The 23,923-nt window shown below is 39.3% G+C and overlaps 1 protein-coding gene across 1 annotated transcript in view; it reads left to right on the top strand.

Moving 5' to 3' along the window:
- Positions 1 to 22,987, top strand: part of plpp4 (phospholipid phosphatase 4) — a 45,357-nt gene extending 22,370 nt beyond the window's left edge. The window contains exons 2-7 of the mRNA XM_010739547.3: positions 2,674 to 2,782; positions 7,241 to 7,331; positions 10,924 to 10,987; positions 11,166 to 11,290; positions 18,391 to 18,561; positions 20,125 to 22,987. Coding sequence (XP_010737849.2) covers positions 2,674 to 2,782; positions 7,241 to 7,331; positions 10,924 to 10,987; positions 11,166 to 11,290; positions 18,391 to 18,561; positions 20,125 to 20,333 — 769 coding nt within the window. The 3' untranslated portion in view covers positions 20,334 to 22,987. The remainder of the gene's footprint in view (positions 1 to 2,673; positions 2,783 to 7,240; positions 7,332 to 10,923; positions 10,988 to 11,165; positions 11,291 to 18,390; positions 18,562 to 20,124) is intronic.
- The last annotated feature ends 936 nt before the right edge of the window (positions 22,988 to 23,923 follow it).

The raw sequence follows: 23,923 nt of genomic DNA, 5'->3' as shown, positions 1-23,923 counted from the left end.
TTCCAACTGTGTTTGACGTTTGGAGCCTGGAGCCCTTAAAGTGCACCCAAACCATATTGGAGTCTTTCTTTTAATAAAGTTTATTGTTGGAAAGGAGAAGATGGGGTAAAAACTCAATCTGAATCTTGAGCCAAGGGAAATCCTTTGAGGGTGGTATTGATTTGTTGGAGGAGATTGGATACAAATTCTCCCAAAGAAGTAGGAATATGATTACATGTCCAAAAGGCATTTTAATTTTGAGCTTATAAAAGTGAACATCCCTAGTAAACAAGGAGGTGTTGAAGATACAGTGCCATAAGAAATTATAGTTGTTGCTGCTTTATTTGATCAAATCTGTCACCAAAACATTTTACTGATGTTTTTAGATACATTTTTCATCATGCTGAACAGTTACAAATTCTTTTCCAACCTGTATGATTGCATGAGTGGAGGTTGAACAATAAAAAATAAAAGTGAAATCTTAATTCAGCACAGGAATGGCAGACTCCACCATTGCCAATTATAACTACTATATATAGAGGTAATTACACAATGGATAATGGCTCATTTTTTGATAATAATCAGAGTGCTTGCTTTCCTACTGTACCAAGTCTGTGCACGCTATGTTCATTTTACTGTGACCCACAAAAGCCAAATACTGTGAAGATGAGTTTTATCTATGTAGTCACCTTGGAGGAGTGTATGGCTCAAACTCATTAAGATGTTAGGGGTTGGATGCAAGATAAGCCTTGCAGGCTGACAGGTAGACCACTGCAATATTTAATGACCTGAGAGCTGTGCATGTGTGTGTGTGTGTGTGTGTGTGTGTGTGTGTGTGTGTGTTCATAAAATAGGAGGTATGAGGAGCATCTGTGTGTGCCTCTGTGTCTGTGCCCTATCTCCTGCTTTTATTCCCTGGGGGCTAAAATAACATTCCCTGTCACTGATATCTGAACAATAGTACACCAAGAGTAATTCATGAAGCATACTGTGTAATTTATTGTATACCACATACCGTAAATGTAATGCGGCTGAAGTGAATCATGCACCCAAGCACAGCAAGGTGTAAAATGAGCTGGTACTGATTAGGCTGCTCTCTTGCAAGAGCACCATGACACAGTTATCGGCGACAACAAATATACTTTGCACAGCGTGTAATACACTGCATGTCTACTAGAGAGATTAAAAACGTATAATTGATTTTCCTGTAGTTTGTAGAGGGGGGGGAAAGAAGAAAATGTGTAGTACATGAATCAATTCTTATCTTGGAAAGGGTTGCAGAAGATGCATGTGCCTATTTAGCCAATATGTCCACAGTTAGATTCACACTGAGAAGTGGCATAGGATCCAGGATATCCCAACACTTTACTGCCGCTAGATATGGTGCAGTTGTGTGTGATAAATGCCCTGCTCAAGGGCGTGTAGTTGTTTGGGAGAGCATTACTCGCTCACTATTACCACCTAGACTGAAGCAGTTCATCTGGAGAATGAACCGCTGGACCCCACAATCGTTCCACAAACTCTGTCTCACCTCACATATTTATTTATTTTCATAGTTTTTCTGACTGTAAGTCAAGGCATGTTTAATATTATAAAATAAATATATTATTTGGTTTAGGAGTACTTAATGTATGTATGTATGTATGAATGTATGTATGTTTTAATAGTGGTTCCCTCATGCACAAGAACCCTATCAGAGCTCATGCCCACTTACACCACCTGTCATGTTCCGAATATGTTCTTTTTGAGTGGATTAAACGTCCTTAATCTTATAAAAATGGATATTGTTTCTGTTTTTCATGCAATTATTAATCTTAAGGTTGATTTAGTCAAGTTTGCATTAGTACTACAACCAAGTTTTGTTTTTTAGCTACCCACTGATCTAGGAAGTTAAAAAATGTGTACAGCACACAGGCCCTGGAACATGCCAGGGATTGCAGATATTTACTATCTTAAGTAAGGAAAAGTTGTATACAGGGGTCCCAAAATTTTAAATGAGTGGGCAGCTGTACTTTTGATTTATTTTTGGACTTACAGGCTTATGTGCCAGTTCGGTCACTGTGAGGCACACACACAGCGAGATTTGTAATAAGTTCCTCCTTCCCCTGTTTTAACACCAAATGTCCCCCAGTGAATGTCTGTAATCATTTTTTTGCATTTTTTGCTAGGACACAATGTTCCAGCAACACTGTTGAAAACATCTATTTAGTGTTTTAAATATTCTGAGCCGCCTATGGACACAGAAGGTAGAGTGTCTCACATCTAAGTGTGTGGAACAGAGCAGCCCATTGAATTGTTTGCAGTGACAAAAAGACTTGGTTGAGATGACAGAGAACAAGGTCATGTCTGACAGATCACTGGGTGGCCAGGGAAGGCTGGAGGAAGCTGGAGCATGCTAATTTGTTCCCACTCAGTAAGAGTGTGAAAGAGTTGAGCTCTTCAGCATAGGTGAACTTGGGTGAAGTCGCCCTGCTTGCATGATATCAGCTTTCTTTATATTTGTGGCAGAACCAACAGGTTCTTGTTTGCTTTGCCCTGCAAACACAGAAAACACACACAAGAAAACACACACTAAAAAGTCACGTGTTAATAATCGTAATAACGATGAGTACACAGTATGCTATTCTGTGTAAAAGCATCTGCTAAATGTCCAAAGCGAGTAACTGATCTGGGTACATTTTTTCTTTTCCACAGTTTTACTGAGTTTCTGGAACCCTTTGAGAGAGTGATTCAACCAGAGGAGCTTTGGCTCTACAAGAACCCTCTAGTTGAGTCAGACCACATTCCCAAGAGGGTCATGTTCGTAAGTATTTGTGTCAAATTATGCATTCCTCTTATTACAGACTTGATTGCCAGTAAATGCTTGGTCATTATTGTCTTCCACACGAACTACATCCTCTACATAATTCCTAATATTTGCAGTGCAGAAAGCCTTCATTTGAGATGATCAATACTGCAAAGCCTCTTCTTTCCACTGTTGAGGCTGAGGCCTGAAATTAGTTTATAGGCATGAGAAGGGCTTTAACAGAACTGTGGTCATTATTGCTTGTCAATATCATCTCTTCTTGGACAGAAATGGGTGAGAGTTAAGATGAATTTCTAACTAATACAGCAAGGACTGAAAATATTTTTCCCCCTCCGGCTCATGCTGTAAACACTGAGCAAATAACCCAACGAATATCTTGGCAAAACACTCCTATCCAGCACATATTGAATAGTCTGTGCTGATTTCGTTCTCAGTGCAGTTGCAGTGACAATCGCTGGCTTCAATTCACTTAGAATACATCATACTGGTCATTACAGAGCTCATTCTAATGCAGCTGTGGGTCGCACATTACTTCCAGACTCAGATGGTCCTATTTTCAAACACTGATTATGGTAAAATATGACAACAGTGATGCCAAAGGAAATAAGCTGTGAAAAATCTGAGAATAATATACTTCCAACATCTGCCACCAACACATTTCGGGAAATATGCTTATTTTTCTTTTTATGAATTAAATTTGATCAAAAAATAAATAAATATTTAGACTATTCAGCTTAGCTTAGCATAAATATGGGAAATGAGGAGAACTGTCTAGTCTAGTCTCTGTTCAAAGTTTCATTGGACACCTAGCAGCACATCTAACTCACTAATTAGTTGTGATTGTGGTTTTACAGGGAGTTATTTTTTTGTTCCTTCTGCTGTCCATGAGGTTGCTATGCAACCAGCAGAGACTCTAGGAGGTCACAGCACCCAGCTGAAGAAAATATAGAGAACAATAACAACGCTTCTGTAACCTTAACAGAAAAAGCTTAATTTGCACATACTCTCAGCAGAATGTGATTTTTAAAGCTGCCATAATATGAATAAATGAGAGTGGTGCTCCAGGGCAGAATTGAGTCCTTAAGATGAATGCATTTTGTGCCCTATCTTCCATATAATAAACTTTGTCGACCACATCAAAGACGGATCCGGGCTTTTACAGGTTTAATACCTGAGTTCTTACATGCTCTGATGTAGGGTTTGCACTGTTTTATTTCAGCCATGGCAGTTTTGTGACAAATGTAGCTTCAAAGGGGCTTCAGAAAAACATACAGAACATCACAAGCTAATTTACTGTATATATATGAGAAATATCTGTAACGTGTTTTGTGAATTAGCTGGCCCACAGCTTAAATTAATATTTTTTCTGACAGGTTGGTATGTTTAATTTTGTACAGTTGGAAACCCTTGTCTACCTGCTAACCTTGTAGGTAATCAATGTTTGATCAAAATATCAAACAAACCTAACTTGCCTAGTGCCTGTTTAGCTTACCTTTCTGCAAACTGACAGCGTTTAACTGACACAGGCGCTACACTCTGTCTTATGCACCTCCACACTCATCAATCATCATATTATGTGGCAGAAATAGCTGCAGAGCAGGCGGAGTGCTAACTGTCAGTCATTTCAGACTAGAAATAAAGGCGGTAGTAAAGTTTGCAGTTCTGTAAAATGAATATGAATATGTAAAACTCCCTTGCCTAGGTCTAAAAAGAAATGTCTGAATAGATTAAATATGGACAGTAGATACAGTATGATGAGGCTTGACTCCACTTCATGATGTGTAGAAGACTTTGTTCCAGACCCATTTAACCAATGACAAACACAAAAGGGTTCACACATTAACAGAAGTGCTTTTCCTCATAAAAAAAAACAAAAACCTCAGGTTTGAATGAGTCACCAACAAATCATTTCTTGGGTATTTATTATAAGCACTTAAAAATGCATTAGTCACAAGAAGCCTTTACCAATCAGGCAGAAAATACACACACACACACACACACAAATACAAACGCCCACATTTGAACTTTCTTAGCCATTCGTCCGTGGTGCTGAGCGTCCAGCAAAAAGCAATAAATAAACCCTTCAGCTTATCTACAGCTTTATCTGCACTCTATTATTTCTATTTTATTTTTCAACATTTATAAAAAATCTGACAGTTTATATTTACTTCAATGTCCATGGATCTTTGCTTATGGCAGGACACTAAATAATGAGTGGACCCCCCCCCCCCCTTCCCCAATTACATGCCTCTTGGAGAAAATGCTCCCAGTGCTGACACCCAACAGTCAGGCTTCTTCAATGTCATTGGGCTGACAGTAGCCCTGAAGGTGTGAGGAATTCATCTGGCCTTTAAAAATAGTCCATGGATGGTATTTACATGAAGCTACATTATGACTCACAGCAACCTTTATTATATTATATACTGTATTAACAGTCATGGATACTTTTATTATTATTAGGAATGTTGATAGAGTACATACTACCTGATCAGTAAGCTCACCTTTCTTTCCTTTGAATAGGTATACAGGCTAATACTGTAGAATACATCCCACAAATCATCTCCGTAAAATGAAGCCTGATCTTTGAGGAAATCTTTGCTGTTCCTATCATGTACTTAACAGGTAAAACAAGATTGACTGAGAATTATTAGCGCTGAACTATACATAAGTGACAGTGGGAATCTCCCTTAGAGCTGCTAATGTGAGTGCAGTCCAACCCTCTAGGCAGCTACAGATCAATTGTTTAATGAGATTTATTTAAGTAAAGATGTCTATTCAGTTTTTTCACCCATGTGAAAGAGACATAACAGTTATTCACATCCCAAAAGGCATATGACCTTTGAAAAAAATAAGTCTTCCCAGCGACACATCATTTGAACGGAGGATTTCACACTTTCACATGCGATATATAGCCTTCACAGCCTGTGTCAAGTGAGCATGCGAAAGCATTTAGGGATGTGAGAGAGTATAATGAACATCAATCAAAGCCATGTGCCTGAGCACAGCTCTTTATTAATACAGAAAGACATGAATGGTCTTTTATAATTGTCTTTAAACTGCCACATAATATTATGGGACAAGCTCATTTAGACCGTCAAACATTTTTGGACACTTTAATGAGTTTCCATGGCAACTCAAATCCTTGTCTACATATGATTCCTCACATCTCTGACAACTGTGTTAAACTCCCAAGATTGTCCCTGTATCATTTTAGGTTATAAAGAGCTACTGTAAGTAAAATACTGTCTATATAATACTGAAAATGTCAAAAGCTGTCAAATAAACCATCAAAGTCAGGCCACCTTTAGAAGGGGTGCTTTTGTCTCACCCTGCATAAATTCAAAGGAGAGAAAGTCTAAACCTAACAGAGAAATAGGTGTGTTTTTTTTTTCTCTCCATTGGATTTCCTGACAACCTCAGTGATAAAGTGATGGGAGCTGCTGTGACAGAAAGGGTAGGCAGGGTGCATTTTTTGGCAAACATGATGGATGCCACTAGCTGCTGAGTTGCCATGGCTTTATTGCTTTAATCCATGTTTGCCAGGAAACAGTATTTGAATCTGTCTCTGTCATTTTTCTTCTGGTTATTGCTTGTGAACACTGTTTGCCTATTTAGCCGGTGTGACTTATACAAGCCACTCATTCCACTCAGCATGCAGCATACTGTAAAGTAAATGCCTCACTGGAGCAAGACATTGTTAAATATGTTGTGCAACCACACTGTATCCCACAGGCGTGGCATAAAATGGGACTGTCCATGATGCTGTTTTGCTGTTTTTCACTATGGTTAGCACTATGTTGTTCATAGTATGAACAGGAAATTGTCAGTAAGTTCAAAAGTGACATTTTGACTACTTACAATATGTCTGTGCACATGACATGATCACATGAATAAATTGCTGCTGATGTATTTTCTAATTCAGGCAGTTACTTCACTTATGAGTATGAATCCAAGTGTGATTACAAGTTTGAATTGAGGTACTTCAAAGGGGATTGTGAGGTACAAAATTACACCTACGTACACCCAGCTGAACTGATGAAGAGAACTCAAGGGGCATTCAATATGTGCATTATGATAATGGATCTGAAACTCTCACCATTGTTTTTTACGACCTCTGTTGCAAAGAAAATATATTGAATTTGGCTAGAATGTAATGAATACAGTCTGAGGCATGAATAATTACCTAGGTGCTGAGGGGCCCCAAATCTCTCATCAAGTCAGAGACAAAATTATTTTGTTCACAGACAAGAAAGCTCACTGAACATTAAAGAAGCCTGTTTGGCCCCTCATTTTGCTTTGTTAAAATTAACTCTGAATAATGGCTCGGTTCGTGTCAGTCCCTTAGGCAAAAGGCATTTTACGATTAACCTGCAAAACAGGCCCAGTGGAATGCTGAAGTGCATCTTTAATGTGACAAGGACTGCACATTTTTTGTCTTTTCTTTTTTCCTCACAGGCAATTTCATTCCTTACCCCGTTGGCGGTGATATTTGTGGTGAAGATCATTCAGAGGACGGACAAGACGGAAATCAAAGAGGCATGTTTAGGTACGTGGAGCCAATTACTTGAAATGTCACAAATTTGTTGCTGTTAGTTACAATCTAGCCTATGAGTCTTGGGTCTTTAAATGGCAGTATATATCACAGTTGCTGTATATAGGGCATTTTTAGAGTTTTTTAATAATTTCATTCTCCCTGAAATTCTGGGTTAATTGGTCACCGAGAAGTACTGCATTGTGCTTAATGATGCAGATCTTTCAACTCTGTGGCATAGTGTTACAGTTAGAATGGTAACACACAAGTTTATCTTAATCACAGAAGACACAAATATCTACACCGACTACAAAATTCATTCCGTTTGTTTATTTCTTAAAATATGGGTAGCTTGCTCACTCTGAACCCCCCCCAGGTCGAGAGCCCTGGTTTAACACAAATCCAATTAAGAAGACACACAGAGATGAATGGGGTGGAGAGAGGATTTCTCAGTGTATCAATGTAGAGATTGCGCTGCTCTGTAGAACTAAATGTACCCATTATAGCCTACAGTGCAGCACTTCTTTAAGGGCCATAGCTGCATGCAACAGGATAACAACATCATTCAGAAGAACAAAGAATAAAAAGGACCCCGTTATTCTGACAAGTTTCTACTGTACATGATCACAGCTTTGAACCAATGCTACCTCTAGTCCTAATGGGAAAGAATGAATCATAGAAAGCATTTTTCAGCTGGGTGTGCATTCTAAAGTAGTTAAAGTTTTGACTACCTTCCCATTTATCCCAAGCTAAAATCATACAAAAGCAGTTGTCCCTACATACCTAATTTATTGAGTTCAAAGTTGTCCCTCAGGGTTCTTTAATTTTGAATTCATGAATCAAAATTTGAAACAGATATAAATGAGCTGCCATAAATTAAGCGTGTAGCGTGTAACTTCGAGTTTCACCGTTGTAATACCAGTGGGATTTGCTATTATTGTGCATGTATTGTTTGATACAGTGTGTTCTGCTGTGACATCGCCTCTTTACATGGTGTGAAAGGAACACAGAGTCGCCTTTGTAGATTTGTCTAATAAACGTTTATCATTCCCCAAAACCCTGCAGCTAATTGTGTGATTATCTATCAGTCAAGATATGATCCTGCCATTTGGGAAGTTTGATTGTATTTTCCAAAAGACTTCACTCCGAGAATGTCACAGAGATGACTGTGCAGTGATTCTTTTTAATTTATGTTACAAAGCGTGGATGATATTATTCATCATCTAAATGTGAGATCTCATAGCACACAGAGGCATCATTGTTTGGTGTGTGTAGAGGGAGTAATCTTCCAGTTAATGCGACAATGAGGGTTTCATCAATGATAAGAGTCTGTGTGGTCCCTGCTAATGTGGTCCAATGAGTTTAACTTTAAACATCCCAAAATATTTAACACTACACTACCAGACCATCCTGCTGCTAAATGAGAGGGACTTAGGTACAGTGATGATAGCAACACTGTCTTTACTCAATAGGTCTCTCACTCATTCTGAAACTGTGCCCTAGTGCAATCACTAGTGTAACCAGAGGTAACTATGTACAGTCCTAATGTAACACAGACCAAGCGCAACTAAAGAGATTAGGCTGAACACCTAAAGGAGAAGTAATGCAGTATCAGCAGATGCACTTGTGGCGAACTTCAAGAAAGGCCATTCACATTACTTCCTCTCGTAACCTTTAAAAGTAACAGCAGAGGCAAGTCCAGGTCCAAACCCGAGGTGCAATATTACAAAGCATGAATTTATGGTACCACATTACTATATAGCAGTCCAAATATGCAAAAAGGTCAGAGGGTGTCTCTTTTATAAAGTACTATGATCAGCTATACTACTCCAGCTAATTGGCAGAAACTGACTCATTTGATGCCAGGATTTTCACAAACAGGCATAAGTGCAAATAAATGGACTGCCAAAACTACGTCAGAGTGGCTGTCAGATTTGGGCCAGCACAGAAATTAATTATTACTTTAATGACCCATAGCAAACTCCCCATGCTTAGACTACAGTGTATATGAGAGATTGTAGCTGGTGCAATAGTTTTGTACAGTAAGTGCTCTGTATCTTCACACAGAGAGGGATCTGACAAAGGGAACATATTGCAATTTAATGCCCCATATTTCAACTGGTCAATCAGAACATGTTTCATTTTGGACTTTAATCTGATCTGCACAGAGCTTGCCCAAATTAACAAGCTGTTAATTATTATTAACACTGTACTCCTCTCAGAAGCTCAGGAATATACTGCATTTAAGGTCTGGCAGCATGGGTTGAATTCAATTGACCTGCTGGGATTAGCCTATGTAGGCATGAACTCTAATGATAAAATCCGATGGTTTGCTTCATGGGTTATTAAATAAATGTACAGTTACAGTGTAATGCCTATCTGTCAACTAACATCAGTCCTCCTTTTTCACATTACCAAAGTTGAGCTCAAGTGGTAATTGCTTCACAGTTAGGTAAGGTTTAAGTAGGTGCAATCATTATACCCGCTCTATTGTCATGAGACTTTTTTCTTCCAATTAAATATCTGTTAAATATTTGCCAGCACAGTACTATACACAGAGCTTAAACTACTCTTCTTTTCGGACCCGATGACAAATCAGACTCAGAGTGAAATACCTCAACAACCATATGAATTGCCTCGACATTTTGTACAGACATTCATACCCAAGGATAAAGGTTAATGACTTTGGTTATATCCTAACTCTTCCTTTCACATTTGTGACTTTTAATGAGATAGTCTTAAAAACTATTGAATGGTTTGCAACATGCACGTCTCCCTCCTTCCTCCCAGGTTAAATTGTAATACCTTTGGTGATCCCAGGACTTTCCCTATGAGCCATATAAGGTCAAACTTTCAATCTGTTTAGGACTTTAATGACCAAATAACTACAAAAATGTAATTTCCATTCCCATCAGCCACAGCTTTACTCTGCGTTTAGTGTAAATTAGCAAATGTGAACATGCTACCAAAATGAGCTCTGATGGGCAACATGGCAAAAAATAGACAGCATGTTAGCATTTTTCACTGTGAGCATGTTAGCATGCTGATCAAAGCACCATTGTGCCTAGATACTGTAGCTTTACAACCTTACTTTTATTGAATCATCATTCACATTAAACTGGACCTGGAGTGTGTGCACCACAGGAGCAGTAATTCACAATCAGAGCTTCATTTCATTTGGCTGCACAAAGGACTTCCCATGCATAAATATACAGTATGTGTTTATCTATTCCTTTGTGTGTGTGTGTGTGTGTGTGTGTGTGTGTGTGTGTGCGTTTACGAAGCCTGCACTGTTTAAAACCTGCTTGCTACTGTTGTTGCTTAGAAATTATGAGAGGCTTTACACATAAATCCTGACAACCATCTGTCCAGCTGCAAGGGAAATTTCCATGAACCTAATTGGCTGTTTTATTTGAACATAATGTCAAAAGAGTGGGCCACCTGCCAGGGCCTGTATTGCACTGATAATAAAACTTATTTTACTACAGCTTCGCTCTTTCTATGAACTTACAGTGTAAATGCTATGTCAACCTTGTCTGCATGACATTTCAACAAAAAAAACTCTAAGATGTTTATTTGATTTGATGTGTCAATCTTTCTGCTCTAGCTGTGTCCCTAGCTCTCGCCCTGAATGGAGTCTTCACAAATACCATCAAGTTGATTGTTGGCAGGTACGCAAGATAAACTGAAGCATTTTACAGGCTCTATCAGCTAAATGTTAAGCTGTAGGATCTGATGATCACATTCTCAGCTTTGACTCACTAGATTTATGGACAATGAACTGAAGTAAATGGAATTCTCTCTACTAACGAAACAGAAACCATCTTTCGGGTTGTGCTTGATTTTCAGACCGAGGCCAGATTATTTCCAGCGTTGTTTCCCAGATGGACAAGTAAATGCGAAGATGCTGTGCACTGGAGAGTCAGATCTAGTCTCCGAGGGACGCAAGAGCTTCCCCAGCAGTCATTCTTCCTGTGAGTGCCAGTTATCAGTCCAAGCAGATCACAGCCAGTCCTTGCAACACAATGCCAACAGATATCAGAAATCACACACTGACTCTTTAAAACTGCATACAACTGCAACTATTTACTCAGTTTGAGCTTGATGCTCTGAGCAACATTTCCTCGAGTAGAACATGTCCATGTCTGCTGACTGGATGTGTACTGTACAAGGTGTTCCCTTCACATTTCAAAGTGATGTTTTTGTTGCTGCCTCTCTTCAGCTGTAATTAGAACATGCAGCAATGAATTATCATTCAATTTACACATCCCCAGGCAGCTTGTCGAGACGCTCGTGGGTTTTGTTGATTGAGTCAAGCACATTCAAATCTTCACAATGCATAATGCACGCCTACCGTTTCCACTTTATCTGACTTCCTGCTGCGTTCAGCTGTGCAGATCTATGTGGGACACTGGACGTCTTTTCAACCATATTGCTTTCCAAGCTGTTTTCAGTTCAGCAGTGTGTTAAATAATTCACATGTTTTCTGTTGTCCAGCAAATGAATGTTCAGTGGGATGCAAGGAGTGTTTAATGTGTACCACCAGATGTTGACTAATCCCTCAGCATTAGATGGTGCATTAGATGGGCATCTAAACTAGACTGAAGAAACATTGAAACTATCTCCTAATTACCTGGCTGCCACTGAGCATGAAATATACTTGTGACTGTGGGGCTCTGACGTTTCTTTTCTCTCTTGCTCTAGCGACTGTTTGCCTCATAAAAGTCCACCAGCCGTAACATGCTTGCACTGGAATTACACCGAACCTCTTGCTAACTATTATGCAAAATGAAAAATATATTGGTATATCCTCCAGTGATCTGCTACCCCAGCTGTGGTATGCTTGATATTAATATTGTTTGCTTTTGTTCCAAATTCTTATTACAGTTCCACTCTAGATGCACATGCAATTGTGAAAGTACAACATGAATGTGTATGCAAATGGTTGCATCAACTGAAGTACTTATTAAAACTGAAAATGTGAGGATGGAGTTCATATGTATTCTTGAGAGGTGAAGGCATACGTGTACACAGGAATCCATGTGCTTGTGAAATGGTCTGTGAATGTGTTTGATTGCCATCCTGCTGTGTGTGACTGCCCTTAAACTATTTTATAAAAGGCTTCAAATCAAACATGGGATTAATACGTGTTTGTGTGTTACAGTGACACAGCAAGATTTTTTTATGTTAAAGCCGGCTGTAATTTCATGTTCCAGTCTGATAGCAAATGGTTGTTTTAGCATAATATTAAAGTTGCATACTTGGAGGTTCTCAGACACCTGCTTTAAGGAAGAAATGCTTTGAAGTGCTGCCTGTGTCCCATTAGAAATGGCAGTGGGACATTGCTCTGTAATTCACTGCAGCACGGTATATGGATTACATTCATCCGCGCGACAGCTCTAATAGCCTTATGTTGTTGTGCTGTGAGTGAAAAAGTGATTGAGAGAACCGTGTGGAGGGGACACAGGGAGCACCCATATGGCAACACGTCTAGAGAGCAGAAGAAATCCAATTTCCTGTCTGTGTCCCTTTTCACCAGGACAATGCTTGTTGGACAACGCATAAGTTACAGAGCTTTTACCCAGACCAATGTGGTAATGGGGAGGGAATAGGACCAGGCAGATGGCTAGAGTGAATATAGCTGTATTCAAAGAGGCACCTGGATGTCAATGCAACATCACTTCTGACTGGTGCGCCTGAGACTGTTTTGCATTCACAGAGTCCTGATTCTTGCTTCTAGTGTAGTCAATATAAATATACACAAAAATGTAAAATTTTGTCAATATAAATATACATAAAAATGTATAGTGTATTGTGGTTTATACACCAGACTTCAGTGTTTGATAACAGCTGTTTTTTAAAGCACACAAACTGTTACTGCATTTCACACTTTTTAAATCCACCAGGCTTCTGTGATTTCATTTATTTTCTTCACCTCAAAACAAAGTAAGAGGGAAACAGAAATTCGAGAAGACAGGTCCCAGACAGAGAAAAACAAACAGACAAATGCAAACTCCCCTGACCACTCTGTACTAATATACACAGCGGTAAGGCAAGCACACCCTAAAGCATTAGCTGTTAGCTGCTTCTTATTCATATTCATCTCCCCTTGTGTCTATTAGGCAAATAGATATGATCAATTAATATCCATTTTGATTTCATTAAACTAATGAATCCTGTGTGACGGACCTAATCACATCTTTGAATCTCCACTTTCACTTATGCATGACTATCTATATTAAATTAACCATAGCTCAGAATGTCCATCATATTACTTCAATTAGAGAGAGTTAAGCCCCTGCAAAATGTGCTCTCATGTGTTTACTATAACTCACTCAGGCACACTTCAGTCTGTCTGGAGTGTCCAAAGAGGTTGAGGAACAGCTTGTGTAGGAGTGCAGAAGCAATTATATAAAGCTAATAATGAGTTCCTTTCTGGCTTTTGTATCTTAATGGTGGAAACTGATTGAGTGCCTAAGTGGTCTGTTAATATGCATCGCTTCTGATGAGAGACAAAGGGCTGTCATGTTGGTCCCTGCACAGGTCAAAGGTCAAATGAGAAATGACAGAGGAGATGGCTCCTAGTAAGTGTGTGTGTGTGTCAGGTAGTTCAATGATGATGGAAATCAAAAGGTAAAGAGTCTGGAATTAGCAAAATTATTAGACTTTGCAGAGGCTTTGACCTCCTTTAACTGCACTCTTTAAAGCTACAACCAAACCCTGTGGTTTGGATGAACACTTATCTACTTTAAAATGTCTCCTTAATGGGTCCACTTGTCAGAAAACAAAGCAGGCTCAACAGAACAGTCCTAATTTACCATGGTTTTCTTTTTTCTAACATACAATCTAAGGTACTTCTCTTCTTACCCACTCCTATCACCCTTTCCTTCATGCTTCATACCTCATCTCATTTAAAACTCTGTATTAGAGCTGTGAGGTCAAAGAAAGCTAAAGGCATGTTAGTTAAGTATAAGAATCAATTATACAAAACCATCAAGAATAAGTATTAGGTTATACCCATTTGAAAAATATTATACTGCTCTGTCCAAGTCAAATTGATATACACCTTCTTTTCTTTCATTTTTCTCAATTTTGTCCCCATTATGTCTCCATTCTGCCATTTTTACAGAAGTCACCACCCATTGGCTTCTAAAAGGTGCACTCACACTACCTCTGAAGACAACATCTGAACATTGTGCCTGTTTAGAGATGAGGAAAACAATCAGACTGTACTCATCAATCTAATTAGGCATCTTTGTTTTGTCTCAGGAGAATTACTCTTCAAGGCTTTTTAAATGTGTGAAGCAGGTTCATTACCAAGATGTTTTTCCTTTTGTTAGCCTCCTCTCTGTCCTCTGGCCTTTCAGGGAGTCCTGCTGCCTCTTGGGGACTATCCTTCCATGGTTAATTGGGCACACCTAGTATTTATTTTGTCACCCTGTTACCTCAAATATATTGGCTTAGTTAATTATGCTAATTTTACTTGTAGAAATGTGTTTGTGTGTCCCCTTTGGAGCATATGTGTCTGAGTGACACATGCTTACTGTCCCCATTCATGTATTATGCATAAGCATTTTTATTAGTGTAATCCTTAAGATGTTGACTTACAGTGTCTGCAAACATATTGTTTGTGTGCATTATGGAAATATACACGTTTACTGCTACACTGAACCATTTTTATGATACCTTTAGTGTTCAAAATCGGTATCTATCTTTGTTTCTGTATTACAATTCCAAAACAGGTCAACAGACCAACAGAGAAGTTAACAGAATATTGTATACACTTTCCATATACAGTTACTTCATATTTTTATCTTTTGATTACCACCTATAATGCCATAAAAGCACCAAACTTAGAAAAATCTACTGTAAGTTAAACATAGGTTTAAGTGGTGCAGCCTATACGGTTGAAAGACATACATACGCCCATTTTCAAGCTTTAGTCTTTACTATTTCTGTGGTTTCCTGCAGTCCAGACACATACAAATTAGGGGCAGTGTACTGCAACTGACACTGTGGGTGAACAAATGTGTTCACCCTCTGAGCTGTTTAGTGACCTGTCCATGGTGTTTCCCTGTGTTCCTCTCAAGGCATGCTTGGATAAGCTCCAGGCCTCATCACTCTGAATGAATAATGATGACAAGTAACAATGAGAAACTTGGTTTGCTGTTCCAAGAATTGTTTTGTGCACTGTCCTCACAAAATACTGGAATTTGGGAGGTGGATTTGGTTAATAATTTAGAGAAAGAACAAAGAAAATATAATAACAATGTATTTATGTATTTACATCTGCATTAGAATATTGCAATTAACGGTTGAATCACCTCAAAAGAAACTGTATGATAGGAGATCAGGTCAGGTGTATTGAAAAAGTAGGATTTTGTTATATGAAACTACTGCTGAGTTCCCCCAAGTTAAAATGTGTAGTCAGCAAACTGAGTCATTGGTTCACGGATAATTTAGTTCTATCTATCCAAATGAGTAATGTAATCGCCTTAGCTATGGTTAAAGCTATTAAAATGTGCGATTGGAAATGTAGAGAGGTTGTCCAGAAGCAAGATGAATAGGCATTGAGGGATGCTGACGATCTAAGATGGCTTGTCCATGACCTCTGAAAAGAAAGACTGGACTGATGAACTGAGCCAGAGAGTAATGTGTTGTTTTCTGTTAAACCCACATGTTACACTTGCAATAATGACTAGGATATCCACAGGGTTTTCTATACCACAGGACATCAATTAATTCTTCAACTTATTTCACATTTTACCTGCTCTCCATATGGCTGGATTTAACTGGCTGAATTTATAAACTCGATTAATCTAGCCCTAGATGATTTTAGTGTCCAAAAGACTATCAACTACCAGCTCACTTTAAAGCTTAAGCTGTTAAAAAGGGACCCATCGGCGAAATTTGCAATCATGTAATCTAAACCACCATATGGTCTCTAGGTAGGTGTGGTTGTATAGGCCACCCAAGAGGCCCATACGGCCAGGAATAGGAGCTTGCCATGCAGGCTTCTTTGATTAACATAAGATGCAGCCTTGTTAATTGCACAGGTGTCATTCAGAGACATTGGTATATTGTTTTTATCAACTGTTGCTGTTTTGGCAATCCAGAATAAACATGTCACAATTATGGTTTGCCATTGAAGTACAGGCATTCATGGTTAACAGGGGATGGTTCCTACTGGCTTTAGCAATCACTTTTCCTCTAGCATCACCATCAGGTTGACATTTGAGAGTGAAATGTCTTAATATGCCCCCCTCATTTAAATCTAGCATTGAATACAAGAGCAGCTTGGACATGCCAAGGGGGAGCTTGGAGTGGAGTCGCTGAGGTGGTTTGGGCACCTGATTAAGATGCCCCCTGGGTACCTCCCCTTGGAGGTGTTCCGGGGACATCAAACTGGGAGGAGACCCCAATTACTAACTGTTAATTAGTGAATGATATATTCAGGATTAAAATCTAGCTCAATATGACCAGTTTCTGCTTGGCTTTACACTTTTGTTGTTTTCCTTTTTTGATTTTGGGCAATGTAATATGTCCATTTAAGTTCCCATGTTTTATTTCCACTCCACCAGTGCTACAGAGCACTAATGCATTATTGACATTAAGGAGGTGTGTACTTTAGTAGCCTCTTCAACCATTCTTTGTATAGATAAGCAGAAACATTTACCTGTATACTCCCAGAAACATTTATGAGCCCACACAGCTTACTTTTAAAGACTATGCCCACTTGTTGCCCACATTGCCCACATGAGCTTACATGAATAAGTTGGCAAACAGCAACAGCATAAGAAAGCAAAAATACACCATACATGCCTTTGTAGAATCCAGCCAAAATCACATTACTGATTCAGTCCCGTTTAAAGGGCTCAATATCAGTAGAATATTACTTTAATATAAGTAGAAATGCAATCAAGCAAACTACTTTATATCAATAATTTCCAGTCGTTTAGCCATAACCATTTTTATTAAAAACCCAATATCAGCCTATACCAGACATAATATATTGGTCTAAATTACCCCATGGAAATTGCTGAGTTCTTAATGGAGCCAGCTACATCTCCCTGCCAGCAAGACAGCCACTGAGACAGCTGGACTTTCTGCCTCTGCCCTTTCTTCCCATCATCCTTCCTCCCTCGACAGGCTACACACATGTCCTGGCGTCCTTAGTATTCTTGGCCAGTTTGACAAATAGGCAGCTGATGGGTGCTGATGGTTACTGTTTGGCCCACTGCAGCAGTAAACTAATGACACCATCTCAGTGCCACCTTTTACAGCTCCATCACACAACCTTTAATTCATACAATTAGGCTGTTTCTCTTTCAGTATCCACCATCAACTGAGACACAGACCCCCCTTCAGCACAGCATGGCCAGCGGCTAAATCACCTCTGTGCTTTTTCATTCAGGGCTTGAGCTTTCCTGGTGAACTGCTAGTATGTTATAATGTCTCAGCTCTATACTAGTCTTAATGTAATGTAATTTGGGTCTGACATAGCCTCTCTGTTAGTTAGCACTGTTTGCACAGAAACCAGTTATTAAAAATCTAATTTTGTACTGTGCATGGGCTCAGGGATTCACACTGATGCCACATATAAGAGAACGCAAGAGTGTGCACGTTGCTAAATAAGTCCCCTATGGTGTGTGGGTTGTGCTTTGTACAGCTGTGTAGGCCTGTGGCGTGTTTACCTTTGGTTGGTTAGTTTGGCTTATATGGTTTAGAGTAAGAGCTGTGCAAATAATTTGTAAATAAAAACATACAAGAATTAGTCAGTTATTTGTTTAACTGCAATAAGTGAGTTTACTTGGGAATGGATGGCAGTGGACATGCTGCAAATCTCCCATCTGCTTTCTTCACTATCTGTCTAGCTTATCACACCATGGTTGTAAAGTTGTTGTCACCTGTTGCACACTTGTCCATCATGCAGTGTAATTGAATTTTACAAAACACTCCCTTGAGACCCTTGATGGTCACAGGTGGCCATTTATAATCCTAATGCTGTATATAATGTTCAGTCCTGATCGCCTTCTCTTCTTTCTTGTTTTCTGCCCACTTCTCTGCCTGCTAGTTGCATTCTCCGGTCTTGGCTTCACCTCCTTCTACCTGGCGGGCAAGCTGCAGTGTTTCACAGATCAGGGTCGAGGGCGTAGCTGGCGTCTGTGTGCCACGGTGCTGCCACTCTACAGCGCTATGATGATTGCATTGTCCCGGACCTGTGACTACAAACACCACTGGCAAGGTCAGTAACAGCTTAAGACACATGAATATGAATTTTCTGAATCAATCAAAATTACTGTCAACTAAGTGCTGTGCTCTCTGAACCTACGTAGTGTTAAATCTGCTGGTGTCAGGCTGAGAAGGATTGCTGTGCAGAATTCTATTTCAATCACACCTGGCTTAAGGCACTTTTATAATTATTGTACAGGTAATTTATAAGGAAAACTGGGGTGATGCTCGTTTCAAACAGCTGTACTGCTGTAATCACATTTTCATTTTCATCAGCATGAAAGCAAATCAAGGAGAAGTCTGAACAACAACAGGCTGGGCGGCTTGCTTATTATTCCAAAGGACTAAAAAATTGTGTCTTTAAGGCTGTTTTCTGTCAGCTATATGTCTCAGATGACAGCGAGGTAGCATTTGATTCAGAAGCCTGGGAAGAAATTTACAATTACAACATTCAGGTTCTCAGATCTGTTCTGAGAGAACTGGAGAGAGACTTGGAGGGACAGGGGGAAGGGAATGCATATGTGGGTGAGGTGTGGGAGAGAATATGTGGTAATATGATGACAGCTCTGTCCTATGGTGTTAATTAGTTTTAGAAAGCCATATGTTCCTGGTGAGCAGGGCAACTACAAAACAGACAAGTCTTTTAACAACCAGGCCTTATTTACAGAAAAAGTACACCAGGCATGCCAACCATTTTCTGAGTCATTTTTGTGTTCTGTAGCTCGACACATACTTCTTCTTCTCTCCCTCCCCAGCAGACTTTAAGTCAGCAGCGATGGTGCATCCCATTAAACGTGAGAGCCCCCAATCTGCCCTCAGTGTAAACACAAGCTGGGAGCCCCCATTAGCCTCGCTGCTCAGCCATGTTTGATGGATACTAATATGCTCACCACCCCATTGCACTTTGTAGGTCCTCTGTCCTTGATGGGGGAAGGGCTGGGCTTATAATCACTGTCTCAATGAGACTACCAAACTAATATATTGCATCAGGTCACAGTCTTTTAAATTCAGTTGACAGGAGTCGAAACGTTCACACAGCAAACTCACTTAAGTGTATAGTTTATGAATGATGGAAATCAGTGTATTATTATTGATTATATTTCATTTCACCCAGAAGGAGAAAATAAGTGTGGTAACACCTTTAAAGAAATAAAATTTTGATATTATGGAATCCTCTAGTTCAGCTGTGCAAGCCACCACCTGGCAATGTCATTTTGATCTCTATCCTGCAATATAGGCTTAATATTCACCACCGCAGTGTGATACTATATGATGTATTATAGCTTAAAGGGGACCAGGTATTATATGAAACTGTTCAGCATAGATGACAAAGTGACAGAGACAGCCTGTCCACAGGCAAGTGAGCCCAGTGCTCAGTAGAACAGATTCATTGCTTTGCCTTACAGTTTATTTTCATCACCCTCTCAAGTAGCCAGGTATGATAAATGTTCACTCGAACATTGTTGCACATAAAATAATGCCTAATTTATTGTGGCTGCTATTTTTCTTCCTCCACACAGGCTAAAATTAGCTAAGATGCATACCTTAAAATATATGTGTTTTTGTGACTTTGCAGACGCCTTTGTTGGAGGAGTGATCGGGTTGTTGTTTGCGTACATCTGCTATCGCCAGCACTACCCACCCTTTCTGCACATGGACTGCCACCTGCCTTATGCCAGTCTGGCTGCCGCCACCCACACACCCTCGCATGCCCAGGACGACCCGCAACCCACTGACAATGCCACCACCCTTCCCCTGGAGGGCTTGACTGAAGGGCCAGTATGACTAGTGGCCACCACCGAGACTTCCGCCAACACCTTTACCAAGCCACCAAGCCCGCCTCCCCATTCCCCGTGACTGACTGACACTTATATACATTCCAGCAGATAGTAATACACCTCACCCACCTCCATACTTTTAGATCTCTGTCTCGGTGACACCTACAATCTTTGTGTTTATTTTGTTTTTATATCTGGTTCTCGCTCAGCGGCCGTGAAAGTTTATATTTAGATGTGATGTATGAGAGGAATCTACGAATATGGGACATCACCGCTGAGAGCGAATAGAGAAAAACATGTTGAAAACCTGAGGAAACAAGTCTTACTAATGGGTGTGAAAGAAGATAAAACTATTGCCAGTTTTTTGCTGGAATTTCTTGGTTAATGAGAACTGTGTTTGGCAGGTTGTTTAACGCTGGAGTATATTTAATGTTTATCTGTTAAATGATTGGGACAGCAAGTTAGGGAGACCCAGAGAAAATCCCGTGAAATGTCACAGCAATTAAACCATAAAATCAAAAAGCTATTATCATATGTACGTTATATTCAACACAAATTACAAACAATGTGTGTTTTTTTGTTTCTTTTAACTCAAGGATTTGCGGCACTAGATTTATACCTCCTTGCTTTTAATCATTTTTGGTTATTTTTAGCAAAATAATGATACATACAAAGCCAATACAGTCTTGGAGAAAAGCACTGGTCCATGCCAATATTCGATGCTCTCCAACCTTTCTCTTCTACATTCACCCATTTTTATTATTTCATTTTTCTTATTTTCCTAGATCTATATAATTTTTCAGTGCAAACCCACATATATCACCATCTTCCTATTTCTCTTCCTCTCGTTGTCACCAGAGGTTGCACAGGGACCTGAACCCAAATTGTAGCTCAATGAGTGCAATCAATAACAGGCAGGTGGGAATGGCATGGTGGAAGTGTGTCTGGACAGGCACAAACTTTAATCTGATCCTGCATTAATCCTCATTAAGGGAGGTCAGCCTTGGCTGCTTATGAGCACATTAAGACTGTATGAGGTGCCCCACGGACTGCCCAAGCATTGCAAATGGCTTTCAGCCTGACTGTAGCCCCACAAACAGACAATCTAGCATTCAGGAGATGACAGGCCCGAACCTAGTACAGCAATTTTGATGTATTATTCATCCATTAATGTTCCATTATTTATTAATATTGCCAGCCTTAATTTAATGACAGCACGTTGCAACAGAGAATACACCAAAGATTCGTAGCTTTTTTCTGCTTGGGTTGTATGCACCCTGTTATGCTTTATTAACAGAGATGACACATAGCCAGATTACTTGGTCCCTATCATCAACAAAGCAATTTGTAGCTTCCAACAAGTTCTGTTACAAATTATGGATCATTTTGTTCCCTCGTGTCTTTTTGCCATTGCTGTGACATTAATGGGAAGGTGCAATCTCAGTTTACTTCTTACCTAACCCAGCTACATGGAAAGGCAAAGATTATATATTTGCACTCAAAAATGAAGGGTGAACACACAATGTAGATGGTTCTTTTGTAATTTAAATATATTGTCAGTACGTTATTAAGTCCTATTTATGTATTTGTCTATCTCCACTGAAAAAAGAAAGCTGAAACAGCCTGCACCTATAGCTGGTAGGAACACACAAGGAAAGCTACTCTGTTCAAAATTCTTTTAAACACTATTTCCTCAAATCAGTCACAAACAAGCCTCTATCACTAATGCAACCCACTGGCAGCTTTGTGAAACTGTGTGTGTGTGGGTGCAGGTTTTGACAAGGCCCATCCCACACTGATGCAATACAAAATTAAACTTTACGAAGAACAAACCTTTCACTAGTCGGGGGGGGGAAAAGGCGCTCGACTCTGCACATCAGACTCTGTGACAGGACTCAACGAGACTCGAGAGTTGACTGGAAAGGAACTTGTCTCCTTGTCTGCAATTTGTCTTTCAGCACAGGTCTGTAGATCTGTGACTGTGAGATTTTGACATCTTGAGGCAGATTTGGAGGTGAAATGATTGTGACAGAGATTCATCTTGTTGTATAGACCTGCAATCGCCTGACTTGGCAGCCTGATGTTTGTATTTTGTCATTTAGTTTGGTACAGTGTTTATTGGAAAAAAAAAATGTTCAGAAGTCATGTCTGTGAGAGTATTTTCACTTTGCCATCAAATGATTTGAGTTCTCCACTTTCCTTCAAATCTATCCATGATTTGTTTTAATTTGGTGCTATAGATAGTTTTGTAGCAATTGGTGTCACTTTTTTTGAAATGCTTGATGTGTCATTTTGAAAAGAAAGTTCAATAATTTTCTACAGAGAAAGAAAAAATAATAATTATACATACAATATGTTTTCATCAGATGCACAAGGGCAACCGGTGCTGAATACTTTTTCTTTTTAATCATTTCACCTCCCCAGTGACTGATGGGAGAAAAGTATATCAAAATATTAAAGAACAATGAAATTATTATCTAAAATTAATGAATAGATGTCTGAAGAAAAAGAGTGTAAGAATCTTTGTTCATGGCATGCCAGTTCCATTTGTGAGAAAAGACTCTTTTCTATGAATAAGCATGTCTGGCCTTGAGAACTATTTGAGCTGTGTTTTGCTGTTTATATACTTTATGTACAATAAAGGACTGCAGCTGTGTGAAATTTGTCCATGAAGAAAACAAAGGAGTTTAATGTATCTTGGGTGTGATCGTTGGAGCCTACGTTTGTTGCTGTGATGGGAACTTTCTGCTTCAGTTGGGTTCAACACATAAATGGAAACTACTCAAGGTTTGAAAATGTTTATAAGGAAAATGTCCTCTCTGTACTGAGAACGTTGGTACTACTACACTCTTCTTTATATGCAAGAAATAACAACAAGAAAGAAAAAGAAAAAACTTCATGCAGCAGCAGAATGAGCTTGAATGAGCTATATCCCAAGTCAATTTATGCTTCAACAGACCTGCTGTTAGAATGCACTGTGCTACTGAGGCAGTTGAGTGTATGTGCGTGAATGTAACTCTGTTCTAAGTGTGTGTTGTGCTTTTCTGCATCGTTTGTGTTGCACTCTTGTTTAGGGAGTTTACAATAAATGTGTGTATGCTTATGACTGCCTGTTGCTTTTCATATCAGTGGGATTGAAATATTGCCAATGACAACTCCTGAGGGAATGTTCTTCTCCAAGTTTGTTCCTATTAATAATTTTATTTTTACTTGCCAGAGGTCAGAGGTGCATTAGAATCTACCTTTTTTAGTATTCATGCTAACAATAGCAATTATGTCAGTCCACCACTTCAGAATGTTTTCTACATTTGTGGTCCTCAGATGATGAACCTCGATGACTTTATGGATCTCCTGACTTTTCACGTAGTGCCATATGAGTCTTTTTGTTTTGAGCTTAACAACTGGATGGATTGTCTTGAAATTTGCTATGGAATCATATTCATGCAAAATACAAAGACGTTCAGGCTCAGCTATACTTTGTGGCAAGTGCTAATTAGCAAATGTTAGCATACTGGCCCACTAAAGTCAACATTATACCTGCTAAATATCAGCATGATAGCATTGTCATTGGAACAATGCGTCATAGGACTTCAACAC

The sequence above is a fragment of the Larimichthys crocea genome, chromosome III, assembly GCF_000972845.2.
Source record: "Larimichthys crocea isolate SSNF chromosome III, L_crocea_2.0, whole genome shotgun sequence".
Lineage (NCBI taxonomy): Eukaryota > Metazoa > Chordata > Actinopteri > Sciaenidae > Larimichthys > Larimichthys crocea.
This window is presented reverse-complemented; position numbering and strand designations above follow the sequence as displayed.